This window comes from Chenopodium album, chromosome 18 (assembly GCF_948465745.1).
Source record: "Chenopodium album chromosome 18, dcCheAlbu1.1, whole genome shotgun sequence".
Lineage (NCBI taxonomy): Eukaryota > Viridiplantae > Streptophyta > Magnoliopsida > Caryophyllales > Amaranthaceae > Chenopodium > Chenopodium album.
Window position 1 is genome coordinate 26,480,726 of NC_137851.1, and position 12,876 is coordinate 26,493,601.

General features: G+C 39.2%; 1 protein-coding gene across 1 annotated transcript; it reads left to right on the plus strand.

Moving 5' to 3' along the window:
- The first annotated feature begins 7,424 nt into the window (after nt 1-7,424).
- On the plus strand, nt 7,425-11,364 carry LOC145592013 (WAT1-related protein At2g39510-like). Its single transcript, XM_081648481.1, has 7 exons — nt 7,425-7,618; nt 7,739-7,801; nt 8,069-8,185; nt 9,516-9,750; nt 10,335-10,493; nt 10,643-10,794; nt 11,181-11,364. The coding sequence occupies exons 1-7, from the start codon at nt 7,425-7,427 to the stop codon at nt 11,362-11,364; spliced, it is 1,104 nt and encodes a 367-aa protein (XP_081504607.1).
- Nucleotides 11,365-12,876: the final 1,512 nt, after the last annotated feature.

Here is a 12,876-nt window from a genome sequence, read left to right on the forward strand (position 1 = left end):
TGAGGTACCCATACCGAGTGATTATGCTCTTCCAAATGAAAGCTGACACATCTGTCCATTTGATGCCCCGGACGGCCTCAGCTTCAACCCATTTAGTAAAGTAGTCTACTGCCACTAGTACATATCGTCTCTGGCCGGATGCAGGAGTGTATGACCGCAAAATGTCCATACCCCATTTAGCAAAAGGAAGCGGACTACTGATGGCTGATAGACTATTTGCTGGACGATGAATAAGGGTTGAAAACCTCTGGCACTTGTCACATTTTTTCACCATTTGCATGGCGTCCGTATTCAAGCTCGGCCAGTAATATCCCAAATGTGTCGCTTTTTCAGCTAAGGCTCGTCCTCCAATATGTGAGCCACAATGCCCCTGATGGAGGTCGTCCAACACATCATGCCCTCTTTCAGGAGTTATACATTTAAGATAAGGCTTCACAAAAGCTCTTTTGAATAGCTCCCCATCCTTCATCTCGAACCAGGCCGCTCTCCTCTTCATTAGCCAACTCTCTTTTGGGTCGTCCGGAAGTATTCCATCCCTTAGATAGGAAATAATTCCGTCCATCCAGGTTGAACTTCTATCTATTATCTGAACGGGCTCGGCATCAATACTCCTTTTCTCCTTTACTTCCCAAAACACTGATCTTGGTATCACATGATGCCGAGGAAGCCAATTTGGAGAGCGCGTCCGCTTGATGATTTTCTGATCGAGGAACTTGTCTGAGAGAGAAATGTTCTAGGCACTCGGCCTCATCCTTCACTAGCTGCATGTACTTCATCATGGCCGGCTCCCTAGCTTCGAAGCCACCATTGACTTGGTGGACTATTAGTCGGGAGTCTGAGCACACTTCAACTTTGGTTGCCCCGGCCGCTTTACACATCCTTAGGCCGGCCAACAATGCTTCGTACTCAGCTTCATTGTTTGACGCTTGGAACTGAAATCTCAACGCATACTCATATTTGTCTCCTTCAGGAGATTCACATATAACACCAGCACCACACCCGGTCGCTGTTGCACTACCATCCACAAACACTTTCCAGACTTGGTCCCCAGCCGGCTGAAGATCAGGCCGAGTCATTTCAGCCAATAAATCCGCAAAAGCTTGCCCCTTGATTGCCTTCCTTGGTTCAAACACAAGGTCAAAGCCCCTGAGTTCCAAAGCCCACTTAAGCATGCGGCCACTTGCTTCTAACGTTGAGAACGGCTTCTTCAAAGGTTGGTCTGTGTAGACCACAATTGAATGTGCCAAAAAGTACGGCCGCAGCTTCTTTGATGCCATGTACAAGGCCAGGCCTAATTTTTCAATTGGGGGGTACTTAAGCTCAGCATTGTGAAGTACATGGCTGATAAAATACACCGGGACCTGATGGCCGTCCCTCTCAGCAAGAAGGACGACACTTAGAGAATGTTCAAAGATGGCAAGATAGATATATAGCTTCTCATTCTTGAGCGGACTGACGAGGCGAGGCAATGTATGCAAGTGACTTTTCAACTGTACGAATGCTTCCTCGGCCTCCTCTGTCCACTCGAACATGGCTTTCTTCTTAATGGTTTGAAAAAGGTAACGGCACTTATCCCCTGACCTTGACAAAAATCTTCCAAGGGCTGCACTTCCTTGATTGTTCTTGGAGACTTCATATCAAGGACGGCTTGAATTTTTTCAGGGTTGGCCTCAATTCCACGTTGATCAATCAAAAATCCGAGAAACTTGCCGGACTCAACACCAAGTACACACTTCTTTGGATTCAACATCATCTTATGCCGCCTGAGTTCGGTGAACGTTTCTCGTAGATCCTTGAGATGGTCGGCCGGCTCTTTTGACTTGACAATCATGTCATCAATGTACGCCTCCATGTTCCGGCCGAGCTGGTCTCTAAAGAATGTGTTAACAAGCCTCTGAAATGTGGCAGGGGCATTCTTGAGGCCGAATGACATGACTTTGTAACAGTACAACCCCTGCTCGGTCACAAACGCTGTCTTTTCTTGATCTTCTTCCCACAAAGGAATTTGGTGGAATCCGGAGTATGCGTCCATAAAACTCATTAGGGCGTGTCCGGCCGTAGAGTTAACCAAACGGTCAATCTTAGGCAAAGGGAAGCTATCCTTTGGACACGCCTTGTTCAAGTTCGTGTAGTCCACGCACATTCTCCAAGTCCCATTCGGCTTTTTCACAAGAACTACATTGGCCACCCAATCTGGGTAGAAACATTGCCGAATGAAACCGGCGTCCAGCAGCTTTTTCACCTCTGCTGTGGCCGCCTGATTCCTCTCTTCTCCGTGATTCCTCTTCTTCTGGCGGATAGGTTTTATCAAAGGATTCACGGCCAACTTGTGCACGGCCAGGTCAGGACTTATCCATGGCATTTCACCAACTTCAAATGCAAACACATCTTTGAATTCTCTTAACAGCTGAACTAACTCATCCCCAAGCAATCCCAAAGCTATAGTGCCAACACTAACTGTCCGTTCTAGGTGGTTGGAGTCAAGCACTATATCCTGGTGGCTGCCGGCCGGCTGGGGCCTTAACTCATCTGGCCGGCCGACAGTTATTAATTGCTAGGCTTCTTCTGCCCTGGCCGCCTTACGCTTCTGGCCAACCTGGTATGCTGGGAGTGAGGTTCCTTCTTCCTTTGGCTCGGACAGTTTTGGGACGCGCGCTGTTGGCTTCACGGCCAGCTGATTACATTCCTTAGCCATTCTCTGACTTCCTTGAATTGTTCCAATTTTTCCGTCCGACCTTCCAAACTTCAACAACATTAAGTGAGGCACTATGACCGCCTTGGCTGCATTCAGAGTGGGGCGGCCAAGGATGACGTTGTAGCCGGTCAACTCTTTAACAACAAGGAAGCGGACGACCATGTCTCTCCCCTCTCCCTTCTGCCCGAAACGGATTGGAAGATCAATCCGTCCGACCGGATGAATGACATTCCCCCCAAATCCTACCAAGGGGTGAGTGATATCCTGGAGAGCATCTTCTGGGAAGCTTAAATTCCTTAGGGCAGACAGGCTGATGATATCGGCCGAACTACCCGTATCAATCAATATTCGTCCCACCTTCAAATTTGCTATCTTCATGACAAAGACCATGGGATCATTGTGCAAAGCCCTGACCTCTCCACGGTCAGCCTCACTTATGATCACTTCGGGAAATGGCTCGGCCTTAACGGCGTCCGTTTGCATCACATTTGACAAATTTCGAGCATCCTGCTTGATTCCTTTCATGGTAGGGCCGCCTGAAGCAAAGCCTCCTGATATCATGGCCACAAAACCTGAATCAATGCTATTCCCATCATCTTCCTTGTCATTTTTCTTATCACTTTGTTGCTTTTTCTCGGACGTGTTGTCTGTCCGTTTGTAGGTGAATTTGGACTTGGTCACATAAGGTTTCAGTAGACCCTTGTCGGCCAACTTATCCAACAACCTCTTCAGATTGATACAATCGTTCATGTCATGACCTACATCCTTGTGGTAATGACAATACTTGTTCCTGTTTCTGTACTGGGCCGAGCCTCTCAAAGGCTGAGGCTTCTCAAACTCAAACTTGTCCTTTATTTCCATCAAAATGGAGTAGCCATCCTTGTTGAACTCATACTGAGGCTCGTACGTCTTGCTTTTCTTTGACTTGGGTTGCTTGTCATCAGCTACCCAAATTTCTTTTCTTTTGCTTCCTTCTTTCTTTCGGCCGGCCGAGTCTTGCTGAGAAGATTGCTTCTTTTCAGCCCCCTTGGCCGGCTGTTCTGATTTGGTGAGCGAACAAAAGTCCGCGGCCTCAATATAGGCTTCGGCTTCCCGCAATACACCTGCGTATGACCGAATCTTTTTCCTTACCAAATCAAACTTAAAACCATTATGCCTTAATCCTCGGAGAAATTCTGAGTATGCCATTTCGTCCAAAAGATTATGAATTTGGGCTTTTTCTTGGTTAAATCTTTGGACGTATGAGCGTAGTCCTTCATTCTTCCCTTGAACAATTGTTGCCAAGTTGAGACTTGTCTTTCTTGGTGGGATGTTGTATGAGAAATTTCCCACAAACAACAAACTGAGGGTAGTAAAGCAATTTATGCATCCGGCCGGAAGGCTGTTAAACCAATCCTGGGCCACCCCCTTAAGAGTGGCCGGGAAGCATCTGCACCATGTAGCATCATCTACACTTTGCAAGTACATCAAATTCCTGTACGAGGTAATATGCTCCTCTGGGTTGCCCGTACCATCATAGGCACCCAGTAGTACACTCTTCACTTTTGCTGGTTGAGGGGACGTTAGTATCTCTTGAGAAAACGGAGGCGGCTTATCTCCCAAATTTAACAAACGCATCTGCCAATCGATGGGCTGAGGCTGCGCGGACGTTCCAGCCAGGTAGGGAGCCTGGCCGAACACCTGGACATACGGCCCATATTGCCCAAAGACTTGGGGAGTTGGCTGTATCAACCCATTGAGTACTTGAGGGGGCTGATATTGTGATGGCTGAATTGGTCTGGGAGTAATGGTATGAGCGGCTTGACTTCTGCTGGAGACGGCCGTGTTGGTGTATTGAGAGAAAGATTGGTTGGAGGCTTCATCCGGCATGGTTGGGGTAGAGGCCGTGTCAAAATATGGGCCCTCTCCCTTTGCTTGTGCCGAATGTAATCCTTTGCGTCTTTGAAACGTTGTGACGGCTCAGTCTCAACTCTTTTCGGCTGTCTGCCCCTCCCCCCAGCCGACTGTGTTTTCGCCAACAGACTAGAGAGATTGGTCCGTGGGACTCGGGGAGACCTTCCATGCGGACGACGAAACGGGGTATTACCAGCATCAGTTGCATTGGTCTTGTTGTGTGTTTTCTTGGAAGTACCTCCTCCCCCCTTTTGCTGGTTGGAGGCCAACTCTTTGCGGAGCTTAGTCAGCTCGGCCATTAGGGTAGCTGGGGTAACAGGAGGTTGTTCGGCCTCTTGAAATGAGGCAGTCAAAGGATTGCTAGAATGTATGGTTGTACGTAAGTCTTCTACATATCCGTCCTCGCCTGGACGAGGACCAGTATTAGGTGTCTGACCATCTATTGCCATAACGGACGAGTATCCCCACAGACGGCGCCAAATGTTTCGGGGTTTTTTGTAAACTCCTCGGATACTGGTCGCGTTCTTCTGACAATGAGACTTGGACACCTGCACAACAACGAATATTCCGTTTATCGAAATATTCGCCTCCGACGATCAAGTTAGAGATCAGAAATCGGAAAAGCTAGAGAGAGAAAGTAGAGAGAAGTTGGAGCTTTTTAATGCTCTATATTTATGTTATGTCGTAATCTCCCCTTCCATCATAAATGATTGGGGTATTTATAGGGGTGGGAACATGTGCCCCTCTAGGGTTTATACCCTAGAATTTCGTGACGTGATTGGCTGCGCAATCAGGGGTCACCACGTGTCACGGGGGACGCCGTTTTACGGCATTCAAGGTGTTTCTCGGGATTAGGGCCTGATGTAATTAAGGCCTTTTTCTCTTTCTGATGTTGTATTGTGTATTTAAAGGTAGCTGACATGTGTCACCCTGTTAGGAGGACACGTATCAACCTCTCATAATGCCACATGTCGCCTTCTTATTGGGCCACGTGTCACTATGAGATTGGGCCACGTACTTGGGGTATTTTTACCCTAAACAACTACCACTTACTAGAGTTTAAAAAGAAAAAAAAAGACCCTATTATTAGCCTCTTCGCACTTTGTATCATACTATGAATAATAGTCAATTAGTTTGCTAAAACCTTGTATCGATCAAAGTATATCAAAGTACTTAATTAACAGAAGATACAGATAATTTTTTTTAAATCAAGTGATTTGGACCGATCTCTTATCCGAATTTCCCGGTAGTGAACTACACATTGAATATTGTATTGCAAAGCAACCTTTGTGGAACATTAGAGTGATAATTTCCGTCTTTTATGAAACTGTTTCATGCTAAAATTTGATACATAGAATTTGAAATAATAGACTATTTTAATTATAGGAGAACATTACACTTTAAGAATCCACTTAATAATTTGATAAGATATCAGTTATTCCTAGCTTGAAAGTTATTAATTATAAACAACAACGAACCAATTTGCCAATTTCACATGATTATTACACATTTACACTCTTCTTTATACTCAATTTGAAGTTTACGTGAAACAACTTCTTAAATAAATTGTTGAAGCTAAGGCAAGATGTTGAAGCTAAGGCAAGATTCTAAATTGAACAATGCATTAAAATCATAAAGGTTGAAGCATGTGAATTTCATTTCTATTTAAAGGACAATTGAAGCTTATAGTTGCCTGATAAAACTCTCTCATCTATTTATGTGTGTACATTTTTCCGAAAGAAAGTGCAAAAATATGCACAATATATTGCTTGATAATTGATAGGTAGCTTTTTTTTGAAAAGAATAACCAAATGTTATCAAAATATCAATGTAACTAATTACTATGTTTGATTCCGTCTTATTCAAGGATTCTAATTTCTAAGCATACTAATTTCCGTTTCATTTTCTGATAAATTGTCTATGAAAACTACTATTCCATTTAGTAGATGCTGATTCAACATGCATGTTTTCAGGAGTCCATGCATCATGCATGTACAAGATTAATATCTTCGATCTATAAATAACACGCCACGTTTCCGCTTAACATCTTTCAAAAGTTATAGGTGTCATTTCAAATTTAGCAATTCAGTTGGATGTTGATATTTTCCGTATTTCTCTTGATTCTCTTAGGTAAAATTTCAAAGTAAAACTATACGAAGTGTTAGTTTTGTATGATAGAGTACCTTATGAAAAAAAAAAAAAAAAAAACTAATTTGGAAATTAGTATCTTTAATCAGACGAGGATTATATTTTCGGCCTTTTGGAACGAAGTACGTAGAACATTGATAAACAAACCTTTAAAAAAAGAATCAACAAACTTAAAGTTGATTATGTTGTAACTTGTGGGTAAGCATTATACGGTATATGCACATATGAAAATAATTAATGTGTTAGTGGGGTGACTCAATTCCCTTTATAAATTGATCAAGTTCAATGATTTTATTAACTTAATTATCTCTTTTTTTTATTTAATATGTCAAATTTCTAGCTCATAATTCCACTAAGTCATCATTTTCTCTTATTTTTCGTTTACAACGTTTTATCAACCAAAAAAACAAAAAACACAAACAATAAAATAAAATGGTGAACTTGATTAGTGATTAATTAATTAGATAATCTTCAATTAATTAAATTAGTGGAATCCCTAGGATTCGAAAACTCGAAGCCGTGTAATATTTTTCTTAGAATTTCATATTTTCATGCACCCAAACTTTAAAGTACGAAGTACCCATATTATAAATAGGTGCATATTTTGCATGGCTTAATGCCATTTACCAAATAGTTGAAATCACTAAGGAGAGGAAAGAGAAAAAATATTTATAGTTGTTTCACAACAATGGCATCTATGGCAAAGATATGGAGTCGAGCTAGACCGTACGTGGCCGTCATCTTTATGCAGTTCGGGATCGCCGGGCTGGCTATAATAGCTAAGTCTGCCCTTAACAATGGAATGAGTAATTACTCGTTCGTTGTTTATAGGCAAGCTGTGGCTGCCATTGTCATATCTCCTTTCGCCTTTGTACTCGAAAGGTACGTACGTGACTACGTACCATATATATATGTTCGTGTTACACCTATTTCTAACACTATTCACCATGCTAAGCTAGAAGAAAGAGTTGTAACTTATTGCTTGTGTGATTTTTTATGCAGGAAGGTAAGGCCGCAAATGACCCTCTCCATTTTCATCAAGATACTAGGTCTTGGTTTGCTAGAGTAAGTAAACCTATACACTATTTAATAATAAATGAAATTCGATCATGAAGTATATTTATTTTATTTCATGGTCATAATAATATTGTGCAAGGAAGCTCTTTTGTACGTGGATCAATCGGCTAAGTAAGTACTTCATCTGTTTCCTAACTTTCTCGTTAGAGAATAAGGAACTATCCGAAATGAAAAAAGTTTAAAACACATGGTCGCTAGATAGAATTTCCTAGTATATATGTAGTTTATTTATTAAATCGAAATTTTTTGGTGCAGGCCAGTAATCGATCAAAACCTCTACTATGCGGGGATGAAGTACACAACAGCTACCTTTGTTAGTGCATTAAGCAACACCGTCCCAGCCCTAACGTTTCTATTAGCTTGGATGTTTAGGTACAAACACGATCAAATAACACATATTTATAGAGTTTAGCTAAAATACGGTCCCTCAACTTTAGTATTTGTAGCATTTTGGTCTCTTATCTTTTAAACGAAACAAATTGGTCCCTCAACCACCCATAACTTACTTTTCCGGTGGAAAAAAGATGAGTCAACAAAGTTTAAGGACCAAAGTGCCCATGTGGCAAAAAATAAAATAATATTTTAAAAAAAGTTTAGGGACCTATCCTAGTTAGCAAAAGTTTAGGAACCATGATTCATTAAATTTTTATTTTTTATTTTTTATGGTCAATTTTTATTTAAAAAGGAATCTTTTAACTGACATTAATTTTTTTTTTCATCAACATTAATATTTTGATTTGCATTAATAAAACTATAGAATTTCCGAAACAAAAAAAAAAAAAACCTATAGGATTTTCCACCTTTATTCACCCCACATCACCAACAACCTGCCACAAACACACAACCCCATCTCCACCAATCTGCAGCCTCACCACCGTCATTAATCAACCACGCAACCAAAACCTCCGGTTCGGCCGAACTATATTGCGCATGAGCTTGTATAGAATTAATAAATCAGGAGGCCAAGATTAAATCACAAAATAAATCAAAGGCTGGAATTAAAAGATGGTGATTGCTGATGATCGTTAATGAGGTGCAAAGTAGAGGATTGTTTCCCCCATTAGAGCAGCCAAATCGAAAGAGAAGAAGAGAGGGCTGACCGTTTTATTTTTTTAATTTTAATTTTCTTTATTTTTTCTTTTCCTATTCCCTTCTTTCTTTATTTTTCCTTTTCCTATTTCTTTAATTCGAAGCATTTAATTTTTTTTGAAAGAAAGTCGAAGTATTTAATTTTTGAAGTCATATTTAATTTTCTTCTTTAATTCTTTAAGTCATATATTAAAAAAAAGTCATTTAATTTTTTAAAAAAGCAAAAAATTTGGGTATGTTTTCTTTCATTTTAATCAAAGTTTGTACATAATAAATAATAAATATTAGTAGCTAACAAAAACAAATAATAATGATTTATAATCCTTAAACAAATGCTAACTAGGATAAGTCCCTTAACTTTTGCTTAGTTGGTAGCACACATCCCCAAACTTTACTGATTCATAAGTTTCTCCACCAGAAATGGTGAGGCAATGGTGGTAGAGAGACCAATTTGTATCATTTGAAAGATGAGGGACCAAATATGTAACTAATGCCATAGTTCAGAGACAGTATTTTAGCTTATCTCCATACTTATATTAAATCTAAATTTTATACGTATGTTGTTCCTTGTATTTTGCACGATATTATTAATCACAATGCATATTTTCATTAGGCTCGAAGTAGTGAATAAGAAAGTTCCAAGTTTAGCGAAGGTGGGTGGAACGATAGTGACTATTGGAGGTGCAACAATAATGACTCTTGTAAAAGGTCCAGGGCTTAATATGCCGTGGAGTAACGGAAGTTACAATCATCATGTTGTTAAGACTGTTTATCATCAAAATCCTATCAAGGGTGCAATTATGATCACTTCTGGTTGTATGGGTTGGGCAGGCTTTGTTATTCTTCAAGTAAGCATCCATTATTTATTCTGTATTATATTCACAAACTCGCCATAGGAATAACCGAATAATCCCAACTTTATAAACAATCTTAATTATGAAACTAGTTCGAATTTTTGTTAACTCAATCAAAATAAACCCAATTTAGGTTATATTCACAGACCCGCCATAGAAATATTCCAAACTTTCAAAGATTTTATTAAAAATCTAATTTTGGATTTGTGGTAACTCAAAATAATTTCAATTTCAAGCCGTCTTTTAAAAAAAATAGTTTTAAGTTAGTCGTTTTGAATAATTATAATCTAGCTATTAGTTATAAAGAACATCCTCACTTTTACTACTAAACTTCCATTTATACGTAGTTGATGTAAGAAATACAACGGCATATATTGCATGTGGTATTTTTTTTTTTTATTTAATTTAATTTTTTTTTTTTGGAAATTGATACGTAGTTGATCTAAGAAATACAACGGCATCCTCACTTTGTTTTTTAATGCCCTATTTTAGGTTATTATATTTCACATATATTTCATGTGGTTTTTTACATGTTAGGTAACAAATTCTCACATGGGTTATTGTTTGTCTTGGGTTAGGCAATAACATTAAAAACATACCCAGCAGAGATGTCCCTAACGGCATTGATGTGTTTTGCGGGTGCAATAGAAGGTACTATTGTAGCATTTGTTGCCGAACGAAACACTTCCATTTGGGCGCTTGATTGGGATTCTAAGTTAATTGCCTATATCTACAGTGTATGTAACACTTTATTTTACATATGCTTTAGATTTAATTATTACGATGATAACATTATTTAGACTAGTAATGTAACCACTACATCTAGTCCGAGTACAAATCCAGGGTATTGAAATAATAAATTATTTGCATTTTGGTAATTTTGCAGGGGGTTATATGTTCGGGAATTGGATTTTATTTACAAGGGAAAATAATGAAGGAAAAAGGACCGGTTTTTGTAACCGCTTTTAATCCTTTAAGTATGGTTATCGTCGCCTTCCTTGGCTCCTTTGTTCTAGCTGAACAACTTACTTTGGGGAGGTATTGATTTTGTGTTTTTAATTGTTTTCAATTTTTTTAAAGTATAGCAAACAAAAATTAATGGATTTTGTGCCAACAAAACTAATTTGTTTTGGAAAAGCATACAAGATAAAACAAGTATAGAATATAGATTATAGAATATTCTAGCTATGTCATCCATCATATGTCAAATCTCATTTTAGGATATCCTAGTACACTTCACTTTTTATTGTTACCAAATTAAACTATAAACGTTTCTATAATGCTCTTAATAATTGTGATATTTTAGTTCAATCATTGCCAAACAAAATAAAAAACATATTTTTTAAAAAAAACTTTCATATCTATATCTTAATATACCTTAATTCTTTTGTATATTTAATCTTGTAAGAATCTTCTTATTGCAGGATAGCCGGAGCAATTGTAATAGTTATGGGTTTATACATAGTGATATGGGGGAAAAGCAAAGATGAAAAAGAGCAAATATTACCAATTATTGAATCACCAGACACCACAATAAGCACAATTACAGACAATGCAAATGTTGGTAATGATCTTGGTATCATAAAAGAGACTCCTAATGAAGCTTAGAGGATGATTAAGAATAAAATTTGCGGCATGACACCGTAATTTTTGTGTATTTTTTCCTTTCTTTATTTGTTTGGTATACTTATAGTTTTCGTTTTTGTCAGGATTGATCTATGTTATGTAACTAGTGATAAAATTTTTGTCAATCCATATCAATATTAAACTTATTTGCTCATGATACGACTTCCCACTTATTTCGGGAATGTTCTGCTGCGGGGAGTGGTCTTCTGGATGCTCCCCCGGGATTTGAGCTTGAAAGTCCCTATACCCTTCCTTTTGAAGGGTGGGTCACTACAATTATTTCTAATTATGCCCAGGGAGGGTTATGGGACGCCCTGTTCTTCTTTTTGGCAGGACTCTGGGCTATTTGGTTGACTCGCAATAATCTGGTTTTTCGCAGTGCGGTTTATTCTCAGACTACTATTTCCACTCTGACGAATGACTGGTTTCTTCGAAGCAAGCAGACGGCCTCTTTTTCTTCTCGTCAATTATCCGTGTCGCGTTCTTTTCTGCATCAGCCCGTGGTTGATGCCTCGGGTTGGCTTCGGGGATCGGCTCAGGACTTATTAAATGTTTGTTTAATTTTAGACGGGGCTTGGGATATTAGAGATTATTCGGCAGGGACGGGTTGAATTTTTTGTCATCCGGATTCCGAAGTTGTTAAGGGAGGAGGTGCTCATGCTTGTTGGGCCTCTTCTGCTCTTCAGGCTGAATTGCAAGCTTGTTTCTGGGCGCTTCGAGCTGCTTTACAGAAAGGATTTCTGCATGTGTGTATTTACTCAGATTGTGCTCAGCTGGTCGCTCTTTTGTGTGGTTTGACTGCGAATAACATTAATTGCGTGTGGCTGCTCCGGGATATTCGTAGGGTCCTTGCAGGTTTTCAGGCGTGTCATATTCAAAAAGTTGATCGATCCTGGATTGCTCCAGCGCATTGGCTTGCAGGGCAAGCTCGTCGTAGGCGTTTTCTTTTTTGGACCTTTTAGTTAGTTTTTGTTGGTGGTGGTTTGTTTTTCGTTCTTTTCTTTCATTGTTCTATTTGTAAAAAAAAAAAAAAAAAAACTTATTTGCTCACATTCTCGATTACCAACTTAATGATATGCAAATTCCGTATATACACTTGAGTACACTTTACTTCAGGTACACTCGGAATACTTTTATATTTGACTCTACCTATGCCTCATAAACAATCTTGTGCATTTAATTACATTATTTATTCTCTAAGATGGTATATTCATTTCTTTTTTTTCAACGTTTTCACCCATATCATTGACTTCCACCCTTTATCATCAGTTTTCTAGGGATCTCTTCTTCTACAATTTGTTTTGGCTCGAAAATAATGATACGGAAATTGAGTGGTTTTTGGCACGTAAAAACGAGACATTACTAGCATTTTTTACCAATTCAAACTTTAAATTGGATCCTTAAGGTTTATTGACCCCTAAAATCTTAACCGCACAATTTTTTGGCTCGAAATTTGAGAAATTAAATATTGGGAACATCAAATGTCGATCAACG